This window comes from Conger conger, chromosome 6 (assembly GCF_963514075.1).
Source record: "Conger conger chromosome 6, fConCon1.1, whole genome shotgun sequence".
NCBI classification, from domain to species: Eukaryota; Metazoa; Chordata; class Actinopteri; order Anguilliformes; family Congridae; genus Conger; species Conger conger.
The window spans coordinates 28,511,820-28,539,814 of record NC_083765.1 but is presented as its reverse complement, the minus strand read 5'-3'; the positions used below and the strand labels follow the sequence as shown (position 1 = coordinate 28,539,814).

At 43.0% G+C, this 27,995-nt stretch overlaps 2 protein-coding genes across 3 annotated transcripts; one reads left to right on the top strand and one right to left on the bottom strand.

Moving 5' to 3' along the window:
* Positions 1-17: 17 nt before the first annotated feature.
* Positions 18-20,670, top strand: galnt7 (UDP-N-acetyl-alpha-D-galactosamine: polypeptide N-acetylgalactosaminyltransferase 7). Of its 2 annotated transcripts, none has more exons than XM_061246460.1 (12): positions 18-585; positions 1,892-2,340; positions 12,327-12,493; positions 13,403-13,533; positions 13,753-13,832; positions 14,562-14,744; positions 15,689-15,806; positions 16,517-16,639; positions 17,259-17,477; positions 18,257-18,355; positions 18,618-18,746; positions 19,487-20,670. In XM_061246460.1, exons 1-12 carry the CDS (start codon positions 463-465, stop codon positions 19,622-19,624), a joined length of 1,959 nt encoding a protein of 652 aa, XP_061102444.1. In that variant the 5' UTR covers positions 18-462; the 3' UTR covers positions 19,625-20,670. The 2 variants fall into 2 exon arrangements, with proteins under 2 accessions (XP_061102444.1, XP_061102443.1); XM_061246459.1 differs by lacking the exon at positions 14,562-14,744 and adding an exon at positions 14,110-14,292.
* Positions 20,671-22,165: 1,495 nt separating this feature from the next.
* On the bottom strand, positions 22,166-26,327 carry hmgb2a (high mobility group box 2a). Its single transcript, XM_061246070.1, has 5 exons — positions 26,178-26,327; positions 25,244-25,402; positions 23,093-23,244; positions 22,758-22,932; positions 22,166-22,682 (listed from the first exon to the last, which is right to left on the bottom strand). The coding sequence occupies exons 2-5, from the start codon at positions 25,388-25,390 to the stop codon at positions 22,515-22,517; spliced, it is 642 nt and encodes a 213-aa protein (XP_061102054.1). The 5' UTR covers positions 25,391-25,402; positions 26,178-26,327; the 3' UTR covers positions 22,166-22,514.
* Positions 26,328-27,995: the final 1,668 nt, after the last annotated feature.

Below are 27,995 nucleotides of genomic sequence, written 5' to 3'. Positions count from 1 at the left end.
ACACCACCAGAGTTTAAGATATTGCAGTCGGTTGTGTTCACGTCGAACATATAGCTAGCCAATAATATCATAGCTCAGCTGACAGCAGATCTAAATTATGTGAGTTAAGGGATGCTAGCAGTAATTTTCTCATAAATGGAGATCCCGACTTTGAAAACAGTTTCCAGATTGAACTGAAGTCACTGCGATTAATTGACCTCCTGGTTCGAACGGTGCTTCGTGGACATAACGCCGACGAGATTGGGAATTAGTTTACTGTCGGCAACCCCCCCCCCCCCCCCTTTGCAAGTGCCGAAAACTTTGGATCGCAAGGCGGCGCGACAGAGGGGGGCAGTAGTAGAGAGCTAAGGGGGATTCGATCGGGAGAGAGGCAGGATAATCTGCGTGTGGACGGACAGGGGCGCCACGGCTGCTCATTCTGTTCACTGTATCCACCTTGTTGGATAGATAGTTATCCTCAAAATGAGATTAAAAGTAGGATTTATTCTTCGTAGTTTAATGGTCATTGGCACATTTTTAGGTCTCGTTGTGCTTTGGTCTTCTCTTTCACCGAAACCGAACGACGATAACCCTTTTGGTAGAGCGGTAGGTACAAATTTCTCTTGGCTAATTTCAGATTTGTTTTGTATTGTGTTCATTTGAACGTTATTTATGTTTTAAACATATAGCCGTGTTTGTCATGCGAGCTTTTTCAGTAGTTAGTTGGCTAGCTAACGTTAGCCGGGAAGCTAGCTAGTCCGGGTCGTTGTCATGGAGATCTCACTGTCTTCTATGTTAGCCGACAAGCTAGCCAGCTACCACTTCGGAAATGGGTCATATAGCTTGTAAGCTAACCAGGCTAGCTAGTAGCTACCTTGCTACACAGAGTGGAAAGGATGCGATTTGTGTACAATAATGGATGTCGGAACTAGCTAGCAGTAATGAGCACTTGCAGGGAGACCAACACATTCACAGTATCTTCTAACGTCTTCATCGTAAGGCACGCAAACCTAGGACCAAGAAATTATGATAAATCATGTATGGTCCGAGACGCAAACCCGGAAGATAGCGTTTTGATTTCTTTCATACAGCGACTGCTGGTCCATGCCATGGCCTCTATCCTATTGAACTAGCTAACTGACAGCTAACATGGCCTCATGATAACTGAAATCGCAGACAATCAGTATGCCTGTATATTTAGCTAAAACAGTTATGTTAGCTAGCTATCTTTGTCAAAAACATATACTGTATGACTTGCCCATCGATCATGTTTTGCTGCACAAGCAAGTTATTGTTAAAGCCGTCAAATAAAATAATATAGCTAATGCAGTACAAATGAAGCAGTGATACTGCTTTGCCTTACTGCTGCTTTTAACGTCCAACAGAAAGGGGAAGCGTTCCCTTATGCAGCTAGCTAGCGTTTTAGCTAGCTGAAGCAAATACTGTCAGGAGTGTCAGTGGATTACATGGATTATCAGAGTTGCTGATGCAGCAGACTTGGCAAGAACGCATTCATTGACTGCTGTTAAGCCTGCCATGTAGACATTGTCTACGTAACTACAAACAGAAGTATGTGCACCAAAAGCCAGAATTTACTGTACATCGAGTGTCCGTCCTACGAATGCAGTGTTTTTGTTTGTTGCTGCTGGTTAGTAGAGCAAATACGTGCCAAGGGTTCATGTGTACTAGCTACATCCTTTTAGTGTCTTGAGTTCTGTCTATTCAATTACATTTTACTCGCAACCAAATGTGAGTATACCCAGGCCTTGAGTAGTTATGCTTAGGTTTGTTCTCACTGAGTTTGGGGAAAAGCCTTCCTTATATGTGACACTGTTTGAGAAATATGTTTTGGCAGAGAATGAAACCTGTCAATGTTTTTTCTTATTTTATCTCCTCCTTTCCTTCATTTCAGGACTCTAGAGATGGAGATGATAAAAATGCTAAAAATGACGTTGTGGATCAGTTGAAGCCCATCGTTCCGTGGCCTCGAGTGGAAGGTGTGGAAGTGGACCTGGAGTCAATCCGTCTGAAGAATGAGGGGAAAAAGGGCCCTGACCAGAACCCCAAGGGTGCGGCACAGAACCAGCAGAACATCATGCAGAAGCAGTACATCACCTTTAAGCCTCACACCAACATCTACTCTGACCCGGTCTTGACACGCGGCGTGCTGGGTAACTTTGAACCCAAGGAACCTGAACCTCACGGCATCCCCAACGGACCAGGGGAGGGCGCCAAACCTTTCATCCTGGGTGCAGAGTACAAAGAGGCTGTCCAGACCAGCATCAAAGAGTTTGGCTTCAATATGGTGGCCAGTGACATGATCTCCCTGGACCGGACCATCAGCGACATACGACATGAGGAGTGAGTATTGGTGCGGTCAGGTTGTCCTGCTGCAAAACATACCTGGTGCCCAAGCTCGCTGCTCCAGGTGATGCTCTTTGGGCTAACCCTGTGTGGGTTGTCTATATCATAGCCTACTTCATGTGGTGGTTCCACCAGCAGGGAAAAAACCTATGAAATGTCACAATATCGTTGTCTTGTACAGGAACTGTGGCTTTATAATTTGTTTCAATCTAGACCAGTACAGGAGCTGTGAGTGAACATAATTTATTTAATTATAAACTAGTACAGGAGTTGTTGACAGCAAATAATATGTCTACAATGTTGGCAATTGACAGAGCGCAAGCTGTGACCTGAGTAGTAGCCATTCCAAGTAGTATCCATACTATCATCACTTTGAGTTAGTCATAAAAAAGCAGCATGAACACAACCATCCCCTCAAGTTGTTCATAAAAAGGTATTGACTTTGGACTGACCAGGTTTGCTTGTTTCTGTGTTTGTGTGAGTATCTCAGTGCTGCCAAAGAGAGACAGCAAGCTACACTCTCAGAGGGATTTGCCTGCCCTGACCCCATTTTTATTTTTATGCTTTATGAGCGACAGTTGTTGGATATGGCCCCAGTGACCACTGGACTAAGTGCAGTGAGCTGACTAGGCACAAAGACCACAGTACAGTATGCCGTGGAAAATTGAGTGATCTTGGAGAAGATCTATCTCTTTCTATAGTTTCAGAGGCCTGTGTCTGTTTGTTTGAGTTATTTCTTCTGATAAAGACAACAATGACTATCAGTTATCTGTTGTGCCTCTGAAGTTTTTAATGAAAGTTTTGGGGTGTACCTCACAGCTTAGAGCACTTTTTTGGGGTTACATAAGTTTTTCCTCGTTTCAGTTCAGTTTTCTTCTAGTTATTTGGCTTTTTGATGAAAGCAGCCTTCTGCACCTCTTTCACCTCTTTCAAGTTTCAACCATTTTACCTATCGTATATTCTGACATAAGTATGCTATCATATTTTCTTCTAAGCTATGGAGGTGCGTTGCCTCTCCTGAAAGGTCTGACATTAACGTTCAGTTGGAATCCAACATCACTCTCCTGTGTTACCGATCATTCCAAGGTAAATGTTGGGAAGTAGGAACTAGACCACACAGAGCTGAATGAATGTTTGATTGACATTGTCCACTGTGATTGGCAGTCTGAATGCAACAGGGTTACAGAGAAAATTAGAGTGCATGCTGTTTACCACTACAAAATGTCAAAGCTTTCAGGTTGTTCATGGTGCGTAAATGCCTGCATTTATATAGCGCCTTTATCCAAAGCACTGTACAATTAATGTTTCCCATTCACCCATTCGCACACGCACTCACACACCAATGGCTATTGGCTGCCATGCAAGGCACCAACAAGCTCATCAGGAGCAATTGGGGGTTAGGTGTCTTGCTCAGGGACACTTCGCCTCACCCAGGGCGGGATCGAACCGGTTAGGTGTCTTGCTCAGGGACACTTTGACACACCCAGGGCGGGATCAAACCGGTTAGGTGTCTTGCTCAGGGACACCTCGACATAAACAGGGCGGGATCGAACCAGCAACCCTCCGAGTGCCCGATGACTGCTCTTAGCCTACCTCCTGATTTATTATTATTTTGACATGCAGGCTTTTTGTTAATATTTCTAAGCATTAGTCTGACTGAGGCAGTGATGGTTAGCCTCATTGAGCATTAGCCTGAGGCAGTGATAGTTAGCCTGATGGAGCATTAGCCTTATTGAGGCAGTGATAGTTAGCCTGACTGAGCATTAACCATATTGAGGCAGAAAAAGGGCTCCCCCCACAGGTGACTTTCTAAAGAAAGTTGATATTCAAAAGAGGATAAACTATGGCCCTTGTTGCTGATAACTTTACCAGTTGAAAGTACATTGTTTTAAGAATTGTTATCCCACGGAGTGATCAGAGCTTGAGGACCCTACAAGGCGTAGCTTTGAACATTTTCAAATGTTCTCTGGATTGGCTTACAGTAGCATATGCCAGAAAAATGCAAAAGGTCTATATGAGGTCAGATGCTTTTACTTGTCGTGTTTATGACTGGAATTTGTTGTGCACTTGGAGTGAAGAATGATACTGACCTACGAGTAGAGCAAACTGAACATGCATGTTGGAAAATTTGTGCACTTGCTCCACTGACCCCATCAGGGGACAAATCACATAGTCAGTGACTAGACTGAATGAATTGACAAAGTGATTCGTAATTATAGCCACTACAGTTTGGCAGGCCTGTGTTTGTGACTTTACCTTTCCTTTGTGTTCCTGCTCAGCAGGTTATCCAGCTTTCTGTGAGCAATCCAGTGACAAATATGACCTTCACCACCTGCCTGTGTTTCACTGCCGTCATGTTGCTTAATCCATTGGGCTTTTTTGATTGGGATGTTTCTTTTATTATTTGTATCTATTTTTATTTGTATATCATCACTCAAGTAATGACTGACACCGACAGCTTAACTCCTCAGTGCACCCAAAGTAAGTGTGTCAGGGTAGTATTTTTACACCCTGGATCATGACCACACACTCCATATTAACAGCATTGCTACAGGGACTCAGGAGGTCTAACAGACCACAGGAACCTCGTTAATGTGTAATGATGGACATAAAACACAGTTATTAAAATCACTGTAAAATTCCCTGATCATACAGTGTGTTCAGAGACGGGGAGTGATGTCGTTACCGTGCTTACCGTGGATAAAGACGGGCAAATAAAGCGTCAGCATTTCGACATTGGTCTCTCATTCCAACGCAGGGGCGTGTCATTACCTGTACAGTGTCTGAACAAATTCACCGCAAAGGATGAGATGCAATTCCAGGTTGATCTGCTCTGTTTTCTGTTAAAAAATAAGTAACTAAGCGCGTTTCACCTCCAGAAACTGCCTCGGCGTTTCACATGCTTTGTGAAATGTGTGGAAGGTTGCCATCACTGAACAGCGGGCTGAGTCGTTTGATGCATATGTTTCTAAACCGTACTTCCCCCCTCCATTTCAGATCACTGCAGCAGTGGGGCTGTCCAACTGGGCCTGCTTCATTAGCAGGTCGATTTAAAGCCCCACTTTAACTTGTGCCTTCATATTAAGTTCAAAAAGGGGGAACGTAAGAGGCATCCCTTCCTTTGATGCTCCTTTATTTTTCGGAGTCCGGGTAAAATAAGAAAGGTAAAAAAAAAGTGGTGCTTCATCTCATCGGGAAAGTCCGAAAACCACTTCGCCATGCAAACTGTGGCTTGGATCCAGTTAATATTTGTGCTTTGATATCTTTAACTTAAAAATATCCTGAGTGCAAGCCCTGCTTTTCTCCATGGTTTACAATTATTTTTATGATTGAGCAATTCAGCAGATGCTTTTGCACTACAGTAGGTACATAGCAAGAAATCCATCACTCGAGCTCGAGATCAAAAGAGCTTCAATCCGATCAACAGTGTGATGCGTTTGTGCAGAACAAACACTTGCGTGTAATTGTGAATCAGAATGAGGGACAAACATTGGACCCATACTTGGGCCTCTTTGAGCCTTCGGCTGCCATCATCTTCATCCCCCCCCACCCTACATTCTTCAGCCATACACTTGCACCTATTACTGTTTACACTGACTGGCATACATATTTCAATTTCTGTATTTTCCTACCGTGTAATAGCTGCAATAGCAATGAGCTATAACAGTGGTCTAATATGTTTCGTAAAAAACATTGCTTAATTTTGTAGTCTCTTTCCACACAAGCCATTTAGCTAGCTTGTGTTATAGAAAGTAGCGATAGTAAGCAAAGTGCGTTTGGTATATAGATATTTGGAATTGGTTGAATGGATAGTATTGAAATGGAAAAGTATTGGAAATTGGTATAGGTTTTGATTGGTCTTTGAAATTGGATTTGGGAATTGGCTTGAATTTGGATTTAAGCTTCACAAGCAGGCTCCTCTGTGTCAGCCTGGTTTGAACGCTGCGCAGTGATCAGTGGGGGGGGCTTGGTGTCTCGCGCTTTGGGGGCCAAGTACTTGCTCTTCTGCACTCTCCTGGATCGATAGCCAAGGCTCCAGTTATGAGCTCTCATATCCAGTTGGGCATTCCAAAAAAAGGAGGTTTGTTATTTAGTGGAACTCATGGAAAGGGCTGTACCTTTGTGTGCCACAGACCTAGACTGTCAGCGTGAGCTGGAGTCTTGTGCAGACTGTGGGCTTTCAGCCAGGCTGGGAACAAAGGACACCTCTGTGGGTCTCTCCACTCTTTCCGGCCACAACGTGCCGGATGCGCTCATGCAGCAAACACTGCCCAAAGAGCCCCCAGCACGTGACTCTGGCTCCATACAGAGGCCATGCTAACGCTAACGCTCACACAGTCCGCAGCACATCGTAGCCCTGCAGGAGGATAACATGCTAAACTGAGTAAACGAGTGGGCTAGCTGACGGAAGGATGCAGGTTCCGTTACCGAAATTCTCAGCAAGACGCTTCATCAGAACTACAAGTTAAGAGGTTAAATGTGAAAACAGTGCAGCTGGGCTGCTGCTGTTCCGTTACTATTTCCATTTCCGTCATTCCGTTTTCACTTTATATCATACCTCACATGAGCAAATGGCAGTGTAATCCTATGGAAATGGAAATGGACATTATATTAACCAAGTAGGCATATTATGTCTGGAGCACACATTGTATGAAGTACAGTCATTGTATGAATGACAGATTCTTCCCAGGAGCGCAGGAGGCTGGTAATTGTGGTGACGCGTCTAAAATATGGTGACTTCATAAAAATGGAGGCATAGGCTGTTTTTATTTAAGGTGTGGCTCAGATGTGTTTTACACATTTCATATGTGGGAATTTACACTTGATGGTCGTTATTTTTGTGTTCATAAGTTTGAGTTCTCTGTAAAACCCTGCTGTTGCTGTTGCTATAAGGTGCAGGTCAGGCTCAATCGGCTGGACTGGGATCAGATTCAAACATTAGCTACTTCCTCCTTACTATACAGTTTTGTTTTTGTACAGTGCACATATTTTTTTATATATATAAATCACATGTTTCTGTCTCATCACAATGCTGAATGACTTATAGTGCTGTCTCGGACGCACTATATCTGATTATATCTTGTACAAGTACCTTTCCCGCTCCTCATCGGCAGCCATTTAGGGGGGGAAGTACTCTTCCGCTCCAATGATACTTCCATTCACTGTAGCCTTTGATTTCCCAAATGCACAGAAAGGTACTTATCGAAACTGCTCCAAGTTATTTTCAGAATCTATTTATATGCTAATCTAATAGGAGGTCTGGACATTGCATCTAAAATGTGCTACCAAATAACCAAAACAGAAGTGCTTCAGGTGAGCTATAATACAGCATAAAGTGTCTTAGATTTTCATGCCCATTAACTCTGTGTTGTGGGTATTAGGCATGGCCAGCAGATGGCACTGTGGTTCCAGTTTCTGAATGCCTGGGAAAACGTCCAGATTCTAAGTTTAAGGAACAATGAGGTCAATAATGGCATCTGTATTCCGGTTCCAACATGTTCTGGCCTATGATATATGAGTTTATATAGATTAATGGTTTTGTATTGTAGTTGTCCATGTTAGAGGTAGTGACTCCCCCAATATGCAGTTGTGAATGTAAGGACTGAGGGTCAGGATTAAGTGGCTTCCACAGAAGGCCCAAAGGGTCAGAAACTCGGGACACAAATGGCTCTAATGATGCACTCCACCATTTCACTTACAAGGGCTAAGAGACAGCTGCTGTTGCTGCTGGTCTGCAGTTAGAGCTGGTTGTGATGAACAGGTCTGGGAAGTGTAACTCTTTAAGTGCACAGAGGGTAGTCCTTTTTTCAGGACTATGTAACCGTGTAACTTGGAGATACATTTTAAAAAAAGAACATTTAATTCTAACTCTTTGTGCTTCTCCAAGTGCCAAGGAGAAGTTTTTCTCTTCTTTCCACAATATTAGAAATATTGGAAATTTGGTACCATAAGTCCCAACAGCTATGGTTTTGCCAAACTTGTGAGCTATACACCCAAAATGGAAGAAAACAGGTGCTCTGAAATACAGAAAGTGAAAAGTTGAATAACCGTGTAAAACATATAATGTGAATATGGTATCTTATGGATTAATTCATTTTTTAACCACCAAGAGCAGTCCACCATTCGGAATTAAGGCCTGGGAGCCCGATAATGACAGCATTAATGTAAAGGTAAAAAGAGAACCTGTTTGAAAATGTGAAACTGCAAGCTCTCTGTTCCTGGAGGCCAGCCCTCCCCACCTCTCTCTGAGTGTGAGAGAGAGCCGTGGTGAGGCTGCTCAGAATCCTGCCCGGCGGAATGTGACCAGTCTCCATTAAGATTCCAGCGGTGTTCAGAGACCGCTGACCTCACTCTGAGACCTTTCCACTTTTCATTCTGACAGAGACAGACGCTGCAGACATGTACACACGCACTCATGCACAGTCACACACGCACACTCACGCATGGAAGCACATGCACACACACTCACTCACACACACTCACACGCACTCATGCACATGCACAGTCACACACGCACACTCAATCACATACACACACAGTGACACACGCACACTCACTCACGCACGGACACACACACACACACACACACACACACAGAGTTCCGTTGCCTGTATTTCAGGATGGATCCTGGCCTGATCCTGGTCCCACACTGGTCCTGGTCCCACACGGAGTCCCATCATGTCTGGATGGGTTATGGCATGAGAGCTGCCCACCGAGTCATGTTGGGATCTGTGAATCTGCAGTGTTACGGAGTTCAGGTGGGCTCATTGCCTGGTGACCGAATCTAAACAGAAATTCTAACAATGGCTTTCTTCTCATAGGCCACTCCAATTACACGATTAAAGAAATAATATATATCATGAAAACAGACAATCCCCAAACAATAAATAATACATTTCGAGACTTTTACACTAAACTTTACAAATCAGAGGTAGATGCGAACACTGTTTACTGCAAAACATTCCTTGAGAATTTACTGCTACCCTGATTATCGGTGGAAGAGGTGCAATGACTTGGAACACTTCTTACTAAAGAGCTGCAGCACACTCTATGGAGGAAGGGAAATCCGCCGGTCTTGATGGTCTGACACCAGAACTCTATTTAGCAATGGGATTTAGTGGGACCTTTTTTTACACTCCAAAAACTACGCAATTCAGACAAATTCTTTTCACCAAGACCAAAAAAACAGCTCATATTATTTTATTACACAAAGAGGGCAATGACCCGCTGGAACGTGCCAGCTATCATCCTATCTCCCTAATTTGCTGTGATCTAAAGATCTATGCTTAGGCATTAGCCGAATGGAACCGATAATAGGGCAAGCAATACGTTATGTAGAGAAAAGACTTGGGAAAAGTCACTTAGGATAGGATAGTTTATGAAGCCCACAACATAGCCTCAGCACTTCTTGTTTGTGCTGTTTCTGTTACGTCATTTTTGTAAGCTGCTCTGGGCGAGTCTGGCTTTTTGAGGATATAGCCTAAGCGTTCATTGTTTGTGCTTAATCGGTTTGTAATGAGATCCTTGCAGTCGGTTTAAATAAGGTAGCCGAGGCTGGCTCGAATATCTGTCCAGTGCCTACAGGCACAGTTACTCTGTAGCTACACACAATGGTGGATGTAAGTCCTGTTCTGTCTGTCCTAACCACCTTGGGTTTATTTTTATCAGTGCTGTACAGGTGCACTGATGACAACGTGGGCTCAAGATCTTCATTTTCCCCCCAAAAATCACATGCAAAGGCCCAGGGGAAATGCGTATGGGGTATCTGAGTCCACTACATCTATTTAGTTGGCCATTAAACTCAGTGAAGTACATTCAGCGCTGCTGCTGTAGCCTTGCGCTTCAGTAAATATCCAGCTCTATGAATGGACTGTATGTTAAAAGAATGTAAAAAAACAGTGCATGTTGCTCTGGATAAGAATGTCCCCTTAACTCCTGAAATGTACTGTGTAATTAATCATTCATTACACAATAATGTGGGCCATGTTGGACACATTTAATGTGTATCATATGAGACAATTAATTCAACTACCTTGGAAATACAGCGCAGAAGCATTTAGATAGTGGTACAATGTTCTTTTGGCTCTGTACTTCAGCACATTGGATGTGAAATGAAACACTGAATATCAGGTTAAGGTACAGACTGTCACCTTTAATTTGAGGCTGTTTACATCCATATTTGGTGATCCATGTAGAAATGACATCTCTTTTTTAAAAGTTCCTCCGTTTTAGGGGACCAAAAGTAATTGGACAGTTGGCTTCTCAGTTCTTTCTTATTAGTTGGGTGTATTCAATCGCTTATGGTGTCTTTATTGAGTACCACTGTCCAAATACTTATAGACTGCACTGTAATTTGTAATAAACCCACAGATCGGTTTGTACGCCTACCGTGCAGCAGGCTCGGGGAAAACTGGTGGCAAAATGCATCCAGCTGTGAAAGGGAGCCGATATTTCACCCATGAAATAACCGTGCGTGCTTTTAATAGCACTGTAATGTTGCTGACTGGTGGGCTGAAAACTCAGCCCCCTTGCTGAAGAGTCATTTAGTGGCCACGCTGCCACGCCATGTGTAGCCTTCCCCCGCCTCTTTAAAGCTCCAGTCAAAACACGGTCATTGGCTCTCCTCCTCTGTTGTCTCCAGTACCAATGGCAGGCTTTATTTGTGGGGAAAGTGCTAGCTCTCTGCCTCAGGTCTGTTTAAACATGCCTTTACGCTGATCGCTTCCAGTATGTTCTCTTAGTGAATAGTGTTCATTTAGGCCGCGAGCCTAGAATTGTTTAACTGTCCTTTCCCTCCCCAGGGAAGGTCTGCTGTCGAAAGCGCTGCCTTTGATCTGAGTGTATTGCTTTCTATCTGTTATCAGGTAAAAACCAAAGACTGCAGGCCTTCCAATCTCCAATAACTTCCAAAAAAAATAAATATATATATATATAATATTGCATGGAAGTTAGGATTATTGAGGGTTATTGTATGATTCTGCAATACAGTTAAGTGAAAGAGTGAAATGGTGGCTGAGGAGATTAATAAGGTTTAAGCTGTAAAGGCTGTGGTTGTACACCTTTCAACAAACGCTCCACTGTGTGAGTCTGGAGTCTTTCAGCGGTGAATACCCTCTCTGGGGAAATAAAGCCTCCGGTACCCTGTGCTTTTTGGCACTGAGGCCTGTTTATAAAGTTCTTATGTTCTGTGCGGCACAAAATGAAAGTGAAAATGGAGAGCCTCACGGAAGGGCTGAGAAACTGGGTTGGTGTCTATCAGAATAGGTCTCATCTTTCAGCAGATTAGGGTTTGCTTTTTGGGGAAGGTGTGTTATCAGGTAGGGTATCTTGCACCTCGGAGGCGCTGTTCTTTGCTCGACTTGAAGAGAACGAGCTGGAACAGGACCTGCCTCGCACTGAGTAACAGGCTCTTACAAAGAACCGTTTCATCGACCGTAATGTAATAAGCTGGGCTGAATAACCAAGTGTGGTCTGCACCGGGCATTGTGGGATTGATATCAGTGAACGTTCGCATGAGTGATGGTAGTCACATGGGAACTTTCAGCCTATCGGCTGTTAATTCAGAGTGTACCATGTGACACGAGCACATTCCAGGTACCGTGGCGTCTCTCTGACTTAGTTACGTTACGTAATGTTTTGAGGTTCACCAAGAGGGAAAACAATCATTCCATGGTCAAAGTCACTTCGATCACATTTCTTCCCCATTCTGACATTTGGTCTGAAGAACAGCTGAATCTCTTGACCATGTCTGCATGCTTTTATGCATTTTGTTGCTGCCACATAATTGGCTGATTAAACAAACTGGTGTACAGGTCTACCTAATACAGTAATTACTGAGTGTCTTTAAAGATGTGCTCACATGGTTATGGAGAATTGACTCAATTCAGCTTGCCCTTAAATCTGGGAGGGTGGGGCTGTGAGCTAAACGCAGGAATCTTCGCTCCTGTTAAGGATGCGCCCCATCTGTGCATCGCCCCTCGCAGGTGCAAGTACTGGCGTTACGACGAGAACCTGCTCACCGCCAGTGTAATCATCGTCTTCCACAACGAGGGCTGGTCCACGCTGATGAGGACCGTGCACAGCCTCATCAAGAGGACCCCCAGAAGATACCTGGCCGAGATCGTGATGATCGACGACTTCAGCAACAAAGGTGAGGCGTGGGCACGCCGGGGGCTTGTACAGAAAGGCCTATCTTACCTAGTCTTTGGCCTGACTATTTCTTCAGTGTTTCAAAGTTGTTTGGTGTCTCTTGTGCAAGGCTTGTAGCAGGGCCTGGGCAGTAATATTCTTTCTGAAACAGAACATGATGATGTAAAATGAGGCATTAGTGGAGAAAATTAAATTGACATTGCCACCACATCCCTGTTGGCGGAAGTAGTTCCGCTCACCAAAGTAAATGAGGAGATTGCCTGCAATTGGTCTAAAACCTCACATGGCTGGCTGCATTGGCTACACTAGTTTAGTCTTCATGTCTGAGCGGATAAGCAAACCATCTTCTCCTTTTTTCTTTCCCAGCAGTGAGTGTACACACTTTACTGTGCTCTGCTGTGGTGTGATTTCCACTAAGATGAGTTCACCTTCATCTTCTTAAGTATAGTCCCACCTTTAGTGGCAGCGCACCTCTCAGCCTTCCTATAGGGAGAAGGCAGGGTGTTGGAGGACTTCCTGTCAGTCCTCAGGCATTCACGGCAGACCAGCAGCAGCTTTGAAGGCAAACACGATCAAGAAACACCGGGCACTATAAACAGCTCTGAGTGAGAAGTAACTGAACAATGCCACTGTTACCGGTCTTCTTTCCCTGTGAATCCTGAGCTCTGTATCAGTGTCATTCAATGTGCTAGGATTGCTCCTCTTACACTGTATGTGTGTAAAAGGGGAGAGCTCCTGAACAACAAACAGTCTTGGCAAATAACTACTGTCTACACGCGTAGCCTCAACTTATTTAAAGTGGTGGTTGGTAGTGTTCAGGGACGTTTTGGGGGGGTAAGTTCTCTGTCAAAGCACTCTGAATAGAGATGGAAAACATGCTGTTGGGTGTGGGTGGGGTCTGTCCCTGCAGCTCACCTGAAGGAGAGGTTGGAGGACTACATCAAGCAGTGGAACGGCCTGGTCAAGCTGTTCCGCAACGAGAGGCGTGAGGGTCTGATCCAGGCCCGGAGCATCGGAGCCCGCAAAGCCACCGTGGGCCAGGTACGCACCCCCTCACTCATGCGTGTGTGAAAACATAGTGCCCAAGTAAAGTATAGTATACAATTTCCTTGCTTTAGAATACTTAAAGTATAATTAGGGTTTATATCAAGTATGCTTTTTTCACATTGGTTGTGCTTGTGTGCGTAGGCAGGTGTCCCATTGGTAGTGCCTAGTCGTGCCGTCTCGTTAAATATAACTTTATTATTGTGTTTCCCTCAGGTTTTAATTTACTTGGATGCTCACTGTGAGGTGGGAGTGAATTGGTACGCCCCGCTGGTCGCCCCCATATCCAGGGACAGGTAGTACAACCCGCAAAGCACAAGTCATCTTACCTGTACTGAATGAGAATAGTCCTGTAGTGGGTAATGGCAATAAAATCATGAATTTACTCCTTCAATGATAACCGTGTGAATACATTACAATTCAGCCACAGCTAGAAGTGGAGCTTTGTTAAGGATAGTGGTTGCACTGTTGTGACACTAATGTTGAAATGGCCTGTCTGTTTTGTAGGGCGGACGGACCGGACTTTAATACTTTTTTTTTGTTTTGTGATGTTGTGTCTTGTTAATGTTGCAGAACCATATGCACAGTTCCTTTAATAGATTACATAGACGGCAATGATTATACCATAGAGCCTCAGCAAGGGGGCGATGAAGATGGGCTGGCCAGAGGAGCCTGGGACTGGAGTTTGTTGTGGAAGAGAGTCCCATTAAGCAGCCAGGAGAAGGCTAAGAGAAAGCATATGAGCGAGCCCTATCGGTAAAGCCTCCAGTCTGGCCCGCACCACATGTCCTAAGCTGTCACCCTCTCTCCTTTTTTTTGTTTCTTATTCATCTGTCACCATCATTGCCTGCCATGCACGCCGCAATGCATGGATCACAACCGCACTCGACACCCCCTCTGCGCCGTCCTCCATCCATCCGTCCGTCCATCCATCCATCCATCCATCCATCCACCCATCCTGACCGACGCATATCCCCCCCCCCCCCCCCCCCCTCCCGGGCAACCCGTTTGCTAACCACCCCCAGGACCGTATGCACAGCCCCCCTGATCGATTCCATTAGCGGTCAGGCTTACCACTTTGAGGCACAGGGGGGAGGGGACAAGAACGGCTTGGCCAGAGGAGCGTGGGACTGGAGCATGATCTGGAAGCGCGTCCCGTTGGGTAGCAAGGAGGATCGGAGGAGATTAACAATAACTGAGCCTTATCGGTAATTCACAAAACCAAGGCAAAAAATACCGTATATGACTGAATATACAGTATTATGGATGCCACCTGGCATAGCTCCACTAATTTGCTTGGTGAGGCTCTTCTCTAAAAAGGCGTAACTGCATGAGAACACGCATTAACATGTTTTCGTGCAGCACGAGGCCCTTGCTTTCTGGGTGTTGCTATTGTGCCAGAACCTTGTCTAACATCACACTGACTCAAAGGGGTGCTTGTGTTATGACACTGCTTTATACCACTAATACAGAACTGACCATTCTAACTGTGCAATGGATCCCACAAATTAAATATTTGTTTCTTGCTGTTTCTTAAATTACTTTGGAAATCTAAGGAACTGTTAATATCAGAGTTGGGGGTCAGTTCCATTGCGATTCAATCATTTTAGGAAATTAATAAAATGCTATTAATTTGCTGAATTACTGATCCTCACCCTGATAGATACTAATTTAAGGGATATATTTGATTTTTTCTCCACCTTTTATTGAAACGCATATGACTTCTGAACTTCACATCAATCAATTTTGTGTTTATCTCTTCTTGCTTTGTGGATTGATATAGGTATATGCTAATGGGAATGCAGAGCTTCTGATCCTCTGGGCTGTTCATATCAAATGTATCTGCCAAATGAAGAACGTGTGTACAGTATACATCTCTGCAGAGTCTTTAAGTAGGCGTTCCTTATGGTGATAAACATGACAGCCACAGCTACAGTGGCAGTAAAACATATTGTTCACATTCCTTTCCATATCTGATCTCAGCTTAATTTTTGCCACCCATTGAACCTGTCCTTTGAAGTGTCTGTTATATTTTCCTATACTGCAGTTTACAGTGAAGTGTCATGCTTAGGGCTCTGTGGCATTCCCCCTTAGCGCTGTTAGGCACTGGCGGTTTCCAGTTTGACAGGTCTGACTGCTCTTTGTTTCTCAGATCCCCCGCTATGGCCGGTGGGCTTTTCGCTATCGAGCGAGATTTCTTCTTCGAGTTGGGGCTTTATGATCCAGGTCTCCAGATCTGGGGAGGAGAGAACTTTGAGATATCCTACAAGGTAAGCAACACGTTTGACTTTTTTTCCCCAATGGAAAGACTGACGTTGATAATACCAGCTCCTAGTACAGAGCAGGAAGTACTAGCCAATGTTGTACGTCGCTCTGGATAAGAGCGTCTGCTAAATGCCACGTAATGTAATGTAATGTCTCACTGAGTGTATTGCAGAATATGCATATATTTGTTTACTTTTCAACAAGGAACAGCGTACTTAACAGCTTTTTTTCCAGTTAGAACAGGATCTCTTCGTCACAGTCAATACAAACTGATACCAACAGACCATATCATTGCCGCTCTAAAATGATTATTTTGTTCATAGGCCATCCTTTGGGTCAGGGGTGTCAAACCGAATTCCTAGGGGGCCGCAGTGTCTGCAGGTTTTTGTGGTTTCCTTTTAATCAGCTGCCAATCAACGCCTTGAGAAGAAGGCGTGTGGATACTTTAACCAATCAATGACTTGAATTAAACCACGGGTGCCCAGAACACCCCAAAAACCAGCAGACACTGCGGCCCTCCAGGACTGGAGTTTGACACCTGTGCTTTGGGTGGTATTATACTTTTGGCTTTTTTCCAAACTGAAATGTTCAGATGGGAAAAGAGTGAATGAGTACTGTTATGCCATTGTTGAAACTGCAGATAGGCAGGGAGACTGAAATGCTAATAAGTGAAAATGATTTTTGAGTGCTGCAGTGCTGATTGTGCCCTCCCCAGATTTGGCAGTGTGGGGGCAAGTTGCTGTTCGTGCCGTGCTCCCGCATAGGACACATATACCGCCTACAGGGCTGGCAGGGAAACCCTCCTCCCGCCCATGTCGGCTCCTCGCCCACCCTGAAGGTCAGACTCAATTTATTTACCTATTTACTTAATTCCAGCCTGTACGTTTTCAGAGAAGGGCCAATAAAAATGTTTTCCTACCTCGGTAGGTCCTCCACACATACTTGGCTGAAGTACTGGATTATGTGGACTGGTTTACTTTTACTAATTTTACAATTGGCAAAACGACAAGCGAGTCTTAGCAGCTAAAAAAAGGTTATTTTGTTGTGTTTGGGGGCAGCAGAGCAGCTTTGGGATTTTGGTATTTGACCTTGTAACCAGAAGGTACCAGATTTGGAACCTAAGTGCTTGGAACCTGAACCTGTAGTAAATATCCAGTTGCCTGGGGTCATATAATGTGTAGAACCATTAGTTATATAGTTGTATATGGGACATTATTTAAAGATTTTTGAATAAGAGTTTACTTCAAACCATTCATCGTACTGCTTTGCACAAATCAGTTGTGAAGAGATGATTGAGAGCTAAAACTACATCAGGGCAGTCGCTGATGATTTGCGATGAACATTTATTCACATAACTGTATGCACGCTACCCATCAGATTTTTAAGAGTAACCAGGATAGAGCGAACGAGCACAGGCCAACCTCTCTCCCTCACACTCTCACACTCTCCTCTGTCAGAACTATGTCCGTGTGGTGGAGGTGTGGTGGGACGAGTATAAAGACTACTTCTATGCCAGCCGGCCCGAGACCCAGACGCTGGCCTATGGCGACATCAGCGAGCTGAAGAAGTTCAGGGAGGAGCACCGCTGCAAGAGCTTCAAGTGGTTCATGGAGGAGATTGCCTACGACATACCCCAACACTACCCGCTACCTCCCAGGAACCTAGACTGGGGAGAGGTGACACTTCCTGAAAATCTCTGCCTCAGTACTTTTGGCTGTGTACTCCTTAGTGCAGATATAAGAAAGCTTTCAGTATGGGGCGACATGGCTCAGGCAGTAAGAGCAGTCGTCTGGCAGTCGGAGGGTTGCCGGTTCGATCCCCCGCCCGGGCTGTGTCAAAGTGTCCCTGAGCAAGACACCTAACCCCCATTTGCTCCTGACGAGCTGGTCGGTGCCTTGCATGGCAGCCAATCGCCGTCAGTGTGTGAGTGTGTGTATGAATGGGTGAATGAGAAGTATCAATTGTATAGATGCCACACATGCCTCTTGAAGGGGTTTTCTTATCTATCATATGGGTGTCTGGGGGTTTTTATTCATTATGGTAAGAATTATTCTGTTATCAACAGTAGAGGTCTTCTTTGGCTTACCAGGTCTTTTGCAATTACTGAGCTCACCAATGCTATATTTATTCTCAATGATGTTCCAAACCGTTTATTTTGGTTAGCCTGTTGTTTGGGCTATATCACTGACTGATTTTGTTTTATTTCTGAGCCTCATAATGGTTTCCTTGACTATCAGTGGCTGGGCCTCACGTTGACAAATTCAGATAACTCTAAAGGCAGTCAAGAATAGATACTGGACTGCACTGTATATACTCACATGCACACACACAAACATTACACACATAGCACGGCCTATTTTAAAATAGTGTACTGATGTCATCACCTTCTAGCAGATAGTTCGCTCATGTTTTGAATGCAGTCGAGATAATTATGCCTTGGTGCATTCTGTTTCAGATTCGAGGGTATGAAACCAGCTACTGCATAGACAGCATGGGACACACTAATGGGGGCAATGTGGAAATTGGGCCTTGTCATAGGATGGGCGGAAACCAGGTAAAGCTGCATCCTTTGCATAAACAGAGTTTTCCTGATTGAATGCAGATTTTGGTTAGATTTGTCTATTATTTGCATATGACAAAATTACATTGTTGTCATCCACAATCCTGTAATCGCCACTTAGACAAAGCGGGTCACATCTTCTGACGTTTCACAAATGGAAACGTAAACAGAAAGTAAGTGCCTGTCAGCTTGTTTGTGTGTCCGTACGAAAGGGCGCACATGCACAAGGCCAGCTCAGGTCAGCGTGTCGTTTCAGCTCTTCAGAATAAACGAGGCCAACCAGCTGATGCAGTATGACCAGTGCCTGACCAAAGGACCGGATGGCTCGGCAGTCATCATCAGACACTGCAATCTGAAGGAATTCACCGAGTGGAAGTACTTCAAGGTCAGAGCTCATAGTTTTCGCTCCCATCAACCATGGGGTACATGTACCGACACCTCGGCTTCTTTTGGTTAAGGCTTCTTAAATATAATGGTAGACTTTTGTGTCCTGAGTTTGACAGACATTTTTTCTTGTTCCAGCTTTTGGTAATGCTTAGGAACCCAATCTAAAGGGAACTGTATTCTAGCATGAGGTCGGCCTGTAGCTATAGTGGTTAAGGTAAATGACTGGGACCCGCAAGGTCGGTGGTTCGATCCCCGGTGTAGCCGCAATAAAATCTGCACAGCCGTTGGGCCCTTGAGCAAGGCCCTTGACCCTGCATTGCTCCAGGGGAGGATTGTCTCCTGCTTAGTCTAATCACAACTGTACGTCGCTCTGGATAAGAGTGTCTGCCAAATTCCATTAATGTAATGTTCAAGACCATGTTCATAATTCGTTTTTTGAATTATTGAAGTGAAATACATATGCAACATAACAAATAGTGTGCTTGTTTAGATTATTCTGATGATTTCTGATTTACCTATTACTTGACTGAGACATCATTGGTACATAGCCAGGCTGATCACATTGTAGTGACCACATCACTACTCTGGTGACATCCTTAACCCCTTAAGTCTCACCGGCCGAATTCCTTTTTTCATGGCGCAATTTTCAATCACTATGGTAACAGGATATACCGTGTGAAAGCGTCCAAAGCATTGGAGAAAAATTGACTTGATCATTTTTTTTCTGCTTTTCCACAGGATCTCCACAGGTTCACTCACATTCCTACGGGGAAGTGCTTGGATCGGTCTGACATCCTGCACAAGGTGTTCATCTCCGACTGCGACAAGACCAAGAGCACTCAGAAGTGGGAGATGAACAATATCGAAGCTGTCTAAGACTGTGACCCACGGAGCCTCGAGTACCGCCCACAGTGGACTCTCTCCCCACCCACCCCTGCATCACAGCTGCTTTTCAACATTTTGTAGTGTAAAAACTGAAATGGCAACCAGTGGCAGTGAATCTCCCACTTCTAAAAACCACTTGTACTAATTACTGATTTGTACATGGACTGTTTACATTTGCTCTTCAAATCATTTATTTAAAGGTACTTATATGGGATTTTGCTCAGGGGTCTAAAAAGCATGTTGCTTTTAGAACTGCAAAAATGTGTGCCCAGAGTGAAAGGTATGGTAATCTGGTAAGTAAAAGCGAAATACTCTTGTTTAGGGTGACTAAGCTGTACACTCTTTTTGATGTGTGTACTTTCAAAAAGTGTGTCAGTCCCTCTTAAGTATGGTCCTTGTTGGACCAACTATATGAAGCATTGACACTGGACTTCAATTATTGCTGGAGTTGCTGCCACTTTTATTAATATGGATATTTTTGTCACAGTTAAACTCCAAAGTTTGAATGTGTACATGTTGAGCATGGTTATGAAGAATAATTATTATAGATGTAAAAAGCAAATGTATATTATAATTTTAATGTCTTTTTTAACAATTATGGCTACATACAGATGCAAGTGAGCGGTTTGTTTAAACAACTCCCTCCTCTTGGATGGGGAAATTAATTTGGAACAAGACTAGCAATATTTAAATATTGGTTAATCTTATCAACCCTAAAGAGGAAAATCTGTATCTTGTGAATAAACATACATTCATACATGCATACTTTATTTAATATGAAATGTAAAAACATTTTGATATTGTAATAAGTAGTTAATTGGCCACTGAATAACAATCATTGAAACACTGTGTATGAGATAGGACATGCTTAACCATCAATGTATGCAAATTTTATATATTGTAAATAGATATTTGTTTCTACGTTCACATGTTTGCAATATATACTGTCCTGGATGATGATGTAAATATTCACTTATGAGAAGCATTGGTTCTGTTTTTCTGGGAAATAAACATTATGTTTTTACCTGCCCCCCCAAGGTATATGGGTTAGTTTACAGTGTCTGTGCCCAAGTTTAATAACGTGGTGTTAAAGGGAAAGACATGACATGATTCAGCAGTAATAACCTTTCACTTGGAACATATAGTCCCCTTCAAAAGTATTGGAACAGCAAGGTCACCTACTTTATTTTTGCTATACACTGAAGACAATTGATTTTGAGGTCAAAAGATGTACAGATCCAAATGTCAGCTTTTATTTCCTGGTATTTTTATCTAGATTTGTGAAGCAACTTAGAACATATCACCTTTTGTATCAGACCACACAATTTTTAGGTGAGCAAATGTTTTGGAACATGTGACTGACAGGTGTTACTTGTTGCCCAGATGTGTCCTGTTAGATTGATTGGTTAAATAGTAAATCTACTAAATCTACTCTTGATCTTAGCCTTGGGTTTTGCCTGTGAAGACTGCATTTGTGTTAGAAAAGATAAACCAACATGAAGACCAGAGAGCTGTCTTTGGGAGAAAAGCAAAACATTTTGAAGCTTAGAAAAGAAGGGAAATATCCTGAAAAAGAAACTGCTGGCGTACTGAGCAACAGATATCGAACCGGTTGACCAAGGAAAACAACAGCAGTTGATAACGGAAGTGTGAGAGCTGTGAGGAAAAACCCCAAAACATCAGTCAGTGACATCACAAACAATCTCTACAGGGCAGGGATGAAGGTATCTCAAATCAACCATTTGAAGAAGAGCAGCAATATAGAAGCTAGACCGCAAGATGCAATCCACTCAGCAGTAATAAGAATTGGAAGGCGAGATTACGATTTGCAAAGAAGTAGAGAGATGAGCCACAAGACTTCTAGAACAAAGTTAAATGTACTGATGAGACCTAGATTAACCTTTACCAATGTGATAGGCCAAAGTGTGGAGAAAGAAGGGATCAGCCCATGATGCAAAACATACAATCTCATCTGTGAAGCACGGTGGAGAAAGTGTCATGGCTTTGGATTGCATGGCTGCTTCTGGAGTGGGCTCACTAATCTTTATTGATGATGTAACTCATGATGGTAGCAGCAGGATGAATTCAGAATTATATAAAAACATTGTCTGCAAACTTAAGTACCAGGAAATACTTGTCACACATTAAAGAAATAGAATTATTTCAACCTCAAATGTATAGTGTATTATAAAAGTAATTGTACTTTCAAACCTACATTTGATGCAAGCCCAGTTCCCCAACCATTATTCCGCATTACGGAATAACCACAAACTCCCAGGTAAATAACGCAAGATTCTTGGTCATAACCGGCCGATTTATCCATAGAACAATTGGAAGAGTGCAAGCAGCAATTAGAACTGCTTTTACCAAATGGTTTTAAGAGGAAGAATGAATTTCATACAAAAGACTGGCAACAATGTGGCTGTGGTTGCCCAAATGGCTCAAGGGCTACAAGGCAGTGCAGGTAAATTTCCAATTGGCTTGAATCCATTACCCATACAAAGCTCATTTCAAAAATACTAAAGACAGAGGTAATTGTATACAAAATTTTATTATAAAAAAAAAATTCAATCTACAATTAGAACAAAATGTTTATAGCACAGTTCAAAATTGTTTTAAAACCCCTTCACTACATAACATCGTCTTGAATGCTCAGCAGTGGGAAATGCGGGGGGAGAAAAGAATTTACCCCCACCCTCTCCATCCAAAACAAAGAGCAGTGATTTGAGGATTGGTTACATTTACAAAACAGCACAGGAACCCTGTACGCATTACACGTCTCTGTACATGATCTGGATTTTTTTTTTGAATGCTAACAATGTTGCATTTTAAGTTCATTCTTGTTTTGCAAATACTCCACCCGGCTCAAAATTCCCCTGCCCTAATCATCGTCATCATCATCGTCGTCATCTTCCTCATCATCATCGTCGTCGTCATCGTCATCATCATCGTCATCGTCCATTGGTTCCACCTTCTTTGCTCCTGGCCGACCAGGGCCCCCCTTCTTGACAATGGAAGCACTGCTCTTAGCACGGTAGGCTGCAACATCCTGGAGGGAGGAATTAATTTAGTCTCCAAAGACACACAATGACATTCATACATAAGCCCTGAAAATGCAACTTACCCTTTCATACTTCTCCTTCAGTTTTGCAGCCCGCTGTTCAAATGGCACCTTGTCTTTTGCAGTCTGCTTTGACCACATCTCGCCCAGCTTCTTGGCAATATCACCAATAGTAAATCCTGGGTTGTCACCCTTTATTTTTGGACGATGCTCAGAGCAAAACACAAAGAAGGCGGATCTGTTTAAGGGGGGGGGAGAAAAGGGCTTAATTTAGTCAATATGCAAGCTTCCAACACAATATATTTCTTAGCATAATTTGAGACGGTTATGGTCATTAACACTATAAATTGTCCTACACATATCAATACCCAATTACCATTACACAAAATAGTACTTACGGCGGCCGCTTGGGGGCATTGGGATCCTTCTTCCTCTTCCCTGACTTTGTATGACCTTTCGTGGGCACGTAGGATTGCATCTCACGATCATAGCGTACCTTGTCATTCTTGGCCATATCCTCAAATTTACCTTTTTCTTTTGCAGACATGGCCTTGAAAAAAAAATAATAAATTCATACCGTTAATAATGCAGTCATACTAATCTAATTGCATTACCCAAATAAGCCTGCTGGTCTGCTTATTTGTTTAATTTAAATGTCTACTTATAAATGTCGACAGACAAAATGATTATGTTAGTAATTAGCGAAATATTGAACAAATTATGCTGGTATTTTAGGGAGTTAATTAGTCACTTTCAAATTTCATAACGATTCAATGATAAACTGCGCAATGTCATTCTAAATATTATAGCACCGGCAAATGCCACTGTTCGACATTGATTTCTTTTTGTATTTTTCTTTAATCAATTTTCATTTTTTAATCCAATGTTAGTTATGGGGGGGCCTTAACTATAAACCACTGCAGGAAACAATTAATATGCTAGATGCTGCGTTATAACTGAGATCATAGCCAACTAGGACATTAAGAATTCTATCCATGTTCAGGCTTGTAGACCCATCAGGATTTAAGGAAAACATTCATTTTTCAACTTGTCAGACACACATTGCTACTGTCGTGTATAGGATTCCTGCCACACACCGTGCAGAAACAACCAGCTTCACAGAGTTTCTTGCACCATGTGTTAAGTGGTTGCCCATCCCCACCATTTTCTTCAACCCGAGCCCATCTCCATTCATTTTTCAATTCCCTTTCAATTTGGCTTATGTCTTAAATGAACTTTGCTTCCATGTTTCAGCGGATACTTTGGATTTTGTGCATAGCACAAAGATTGACATGGTGACTGACAGTAGCTCCGTACTCATCTTACTCGCTCACCATTGGTAATAGAATAAAAGGTTGCAAGACTGACCGTGATTGGATAGGACGCATACAGAACCAAAACAAAGACACATGGGATCACGTTATTACATTACATTAATGGAATTTGGCAGACACGCTTATCCTTATCCACATTCAACAAAGTGCATACCCATAACAAGGGATAAAAGCTGAAAGACCCTAGAGGGAAGTACAATTTCAATTGCTACCTGTACAACAAAGATAAGGACTAGAGGCCTTCTTTTTCTTTCTTTTTTTAAATAGTAATACTGCAACACGCAAAAGTATGAATAAACTGCTTACCTAGGCAAACAAAGGTAGCAACGGCATCATCCTAACCTTATGATATTTACATTTAAAAAAAGTGTCAGAACTTTAAGCCCTGAATTCGGTCTTCTTCAGAATCTGAGTCATTCAACATTTGATTCCAATTTTCAATGCTGTCAATTTCTGTCATTCTCAATATAAAGCTATGGGGAGGTAAAGCAGATGTCCCATTAAATTACATTTCCAGTATACAGCTAAATGGTATGCAAGCTCATTTCATCATAGACGGCAGCAGCGACAACTTCATATGAAAAACGAAGCATTAAATTGTTCTGCAACCACAAGATTAGGTTATCTATCCCCAGCCGGCAACTCATGGGACGCACCGCCCGCGCCATCAAAAACCAAGCCGGTCGGGACAATAAATGTACGAGACACCACTGTTGGTGGCATTAGGATGATCCAATAGTGGAAACGTCACTATGAAAGGGAAAGTCTTATGGGAGATGGACTAAAACTCAATCTTGACAATAACAACACAAAACGGAACTTTACAAATTTAGCTCACCATATAGCTATGGATTTAAACCATGAAACATACTTCGCGGCTAGATTATAACCGGAAGTATCGTTTTCGAAACATCCGCTTTACGTCCCCGTACAACAGAGCTGCGTGTTTTAGATATGACGTCACGCACCAGAGAAATCATTTTCTGAAGTGACTTGGGGTGTTTGCGTCAGCAGCGATCGTTTGATCAATTTTAGCCATACCAACAACAATTCCGGTGTCATTTTACGAAAACATAATAATTGATGTAATATCTGTGGAGCGATTCGTCGTGTAGTGCCGCTTACGCTAAACTGGAGGGTCCCACCCAACCCCCCTTCCCCCACCCTCCCGGAAAAACAAAAGTTCAACATGGCCGCCGCTTCTTCACAACTTACCCTCCACTTCGCAGAGCATGTCCTAGAAAAGTCCGAAAAATTCACAGAAGTACCCGGAAACTGCTTCTTGTGTTCCTCCCTGGACCATTGTACGAAGAAGGCATAGGAGGAAGTCTTTCCCCTCGGCTTATTCGGATCTTTACTCATGGCTGCAGTAGTCTAGGGGGGAAATGATTAACATTAGCTGCGCTAGCTAACGTTGGATACGGCATGCGCACAATTTACGATTAACGCGGGAAGGGGATTTATTACAATCTAGCCAAGTTATAGCAGCTGATTTAAACTAGGCACAGACTCGCCATGTAAAGCGAATTTGGTTACATTTCGAATGTTGTTCAAGGTTCTCGGTCTATGTCGCTGCAAGCACTAGTTACTTGCTAACCCGCGAATGTTAGCCACCACAGCGAGAACAATGAATATCCCTCCATCTTGTTTCCCGCCTAAACTCTTCCTGAAATTAGCGCAAGCAAATTGCAACGTAAACTTTCAGCTTTCAGGAATATGTGAGTCGTGACTCGTATCAGAAAACTCAGACACAATTTAAAGAAAACAACGAAAAACAAATTTCACTTGAGGGTAACCGTCTAATTAATTGGCTAACGTTAGTTCTAGGGGGGGCTCAGCTGCGTGCAAAATTGCAAAGTTGTTCACTAGCTCGGTATCGATAAACTTTGGCACACAATATAAATTATTTTTATTAAGCTTTACGAGGCGTAAACATTCCCACAATAGCCATATTAAATAAACAGCATTGACTAACCAGCTCGTTAACGTTCGCTACATAACTATCGGAATGTGGTGGGTATTACAGAAAAAACTATTATTTTAACAGATTACGGCTTTCTGAGGAGTATGCATCATACAATAAGTTGCAGTGACTATAAATAAACATAAAAACGCACTTCGAAAATTAGGGGGAAACCTAAAGACTTACCTCTGTCAGCCACAAAACTTCGTACTAGAGTGCACTTCCTCACTTCTTACCGCTGTTTTTTCACTTTGGATTAGGTCACACAAACTTGATTACATGCTTCCAGAGCACCTCCCCCTTAGTCGGCAAACAGATACCATGTGAAGAAATGCAGGATTTGTATTGGCCACATTCACCTCATCTGTAACTAGGCGATGGGCTTGTCTGCCATACCCCTTAGCGAAAGTCTAAGTCTTTTTCTGATTGGGTAAATCTGGGATTTAAAATTGATAGCGCCAAAACTATAGAAACCAGCGTTGTTGATGTTTGCTGTTTGAATACTATAGTTGCATAGCTACATGTTTTGAATTGCAGGAATGAGCACTGTTATGTGTCAGTCAGGGGGCAGAGACGGAAAATAAAACTGAAAACTATGAGTAAAATAAATAATATTTCGTGCACAGCATGTTGTTTGCGGAGGTAAGGATAATTGGGTCGGATGGAAATGTGGTGATCTTAAAGGCATGAAAAATCCCCGTCTTGAGTGTGTGTGTGTGTGTGTGTGTATATATATATATATATATATATATATATATATATATATATACACACACACACACACACACACGCACATACACACTATATACTATAGGCTATATAAAATAATTGGTGAAACGGTTATGGAGGGGAGCGGTGACAATTTGCAGCAGCGGTGATTTCAGCTATATGTTACGTGCACGACGACCCGTGCCGTATAAAGTAGTAATAAAGTTGCACCAATGACATGCATATATAACCAACACTGGGAAGCGCACCGAACCTAAGCATCGAGTCACGCAGAAGTAGCGATAGCTGCTCAGCGCAGAAAAGGGGTGCATCCCAATAGCCGGAAAATGTAACCCTCCACTCGGTGTCTTTGTGGACGCCCTCCCTCCACTGTCCCATTTCGAAATGTGCGAACAAAACGGCTTCAACTCGGCCCTCCTCCACGCCCCCGACGAAGTGTAGAACGATGTATGTTTTAGCGGAAGTCTTCACTTTTCTGGATGACTTCATCATGCTCACGCCCACATACTATGAGAACCCAACCCACAAAATCTGGCACCGATCAGACCCAGAAAGCGAAGATGGCAGGGAACTCCCCTAGTTATGCAAAATATTTTCACTTTGAATTTCACGCAATGTCATGTTCGATTTTTAACAAGCTACTATATCATACAATGCAACTTGTGCTTGAAATTTACAAGTGATTTTGTAGTTTTAAATGGGCTGACACTTGTAGGCCTATAGTCTCTATGAGGCTATGAGAATATGTGTGGGCCTGGCAAAAAATAACGATTATGATAGGGCGGTTGCTACAACACAGGACGTCGACTTTCGTCGAAAATCTTGTCCCTATTTTCTTCCCTCCCCCTCGTTCACTCCTTTGCTCCACTCCTTTTTTTCAGCGATACATTTCATTATGTGTAGTAGTTTAGGAAGCGGACACTGCTTTATTAGGTACATTTTTTTACAATAGAAAGTGGGACCATGTCTCCAATCTCTTGTCTGAGGCCTGGAAGGATAAAATTTGTAATAAAAACGCCGAGGCTTGCTGGCTAATGTTACCTAGTTGACAATAGCCTATATTTAACAAACACGATTACTACGTAGCTGATTTTGCAAGCCAAACTTCGTTCACCCTGTTGCTTGTTTGCTAAACAGCAACAAGGTGAACGTAATTACCGATGAAACACATATATATATACACACCAGTTGGCCACAGCATTAAAGCACCTGCTTAAACCATGTTTTTTATGATTAAAAATGCCTTAAACTGTATAAACTTGTCTATAAACACAT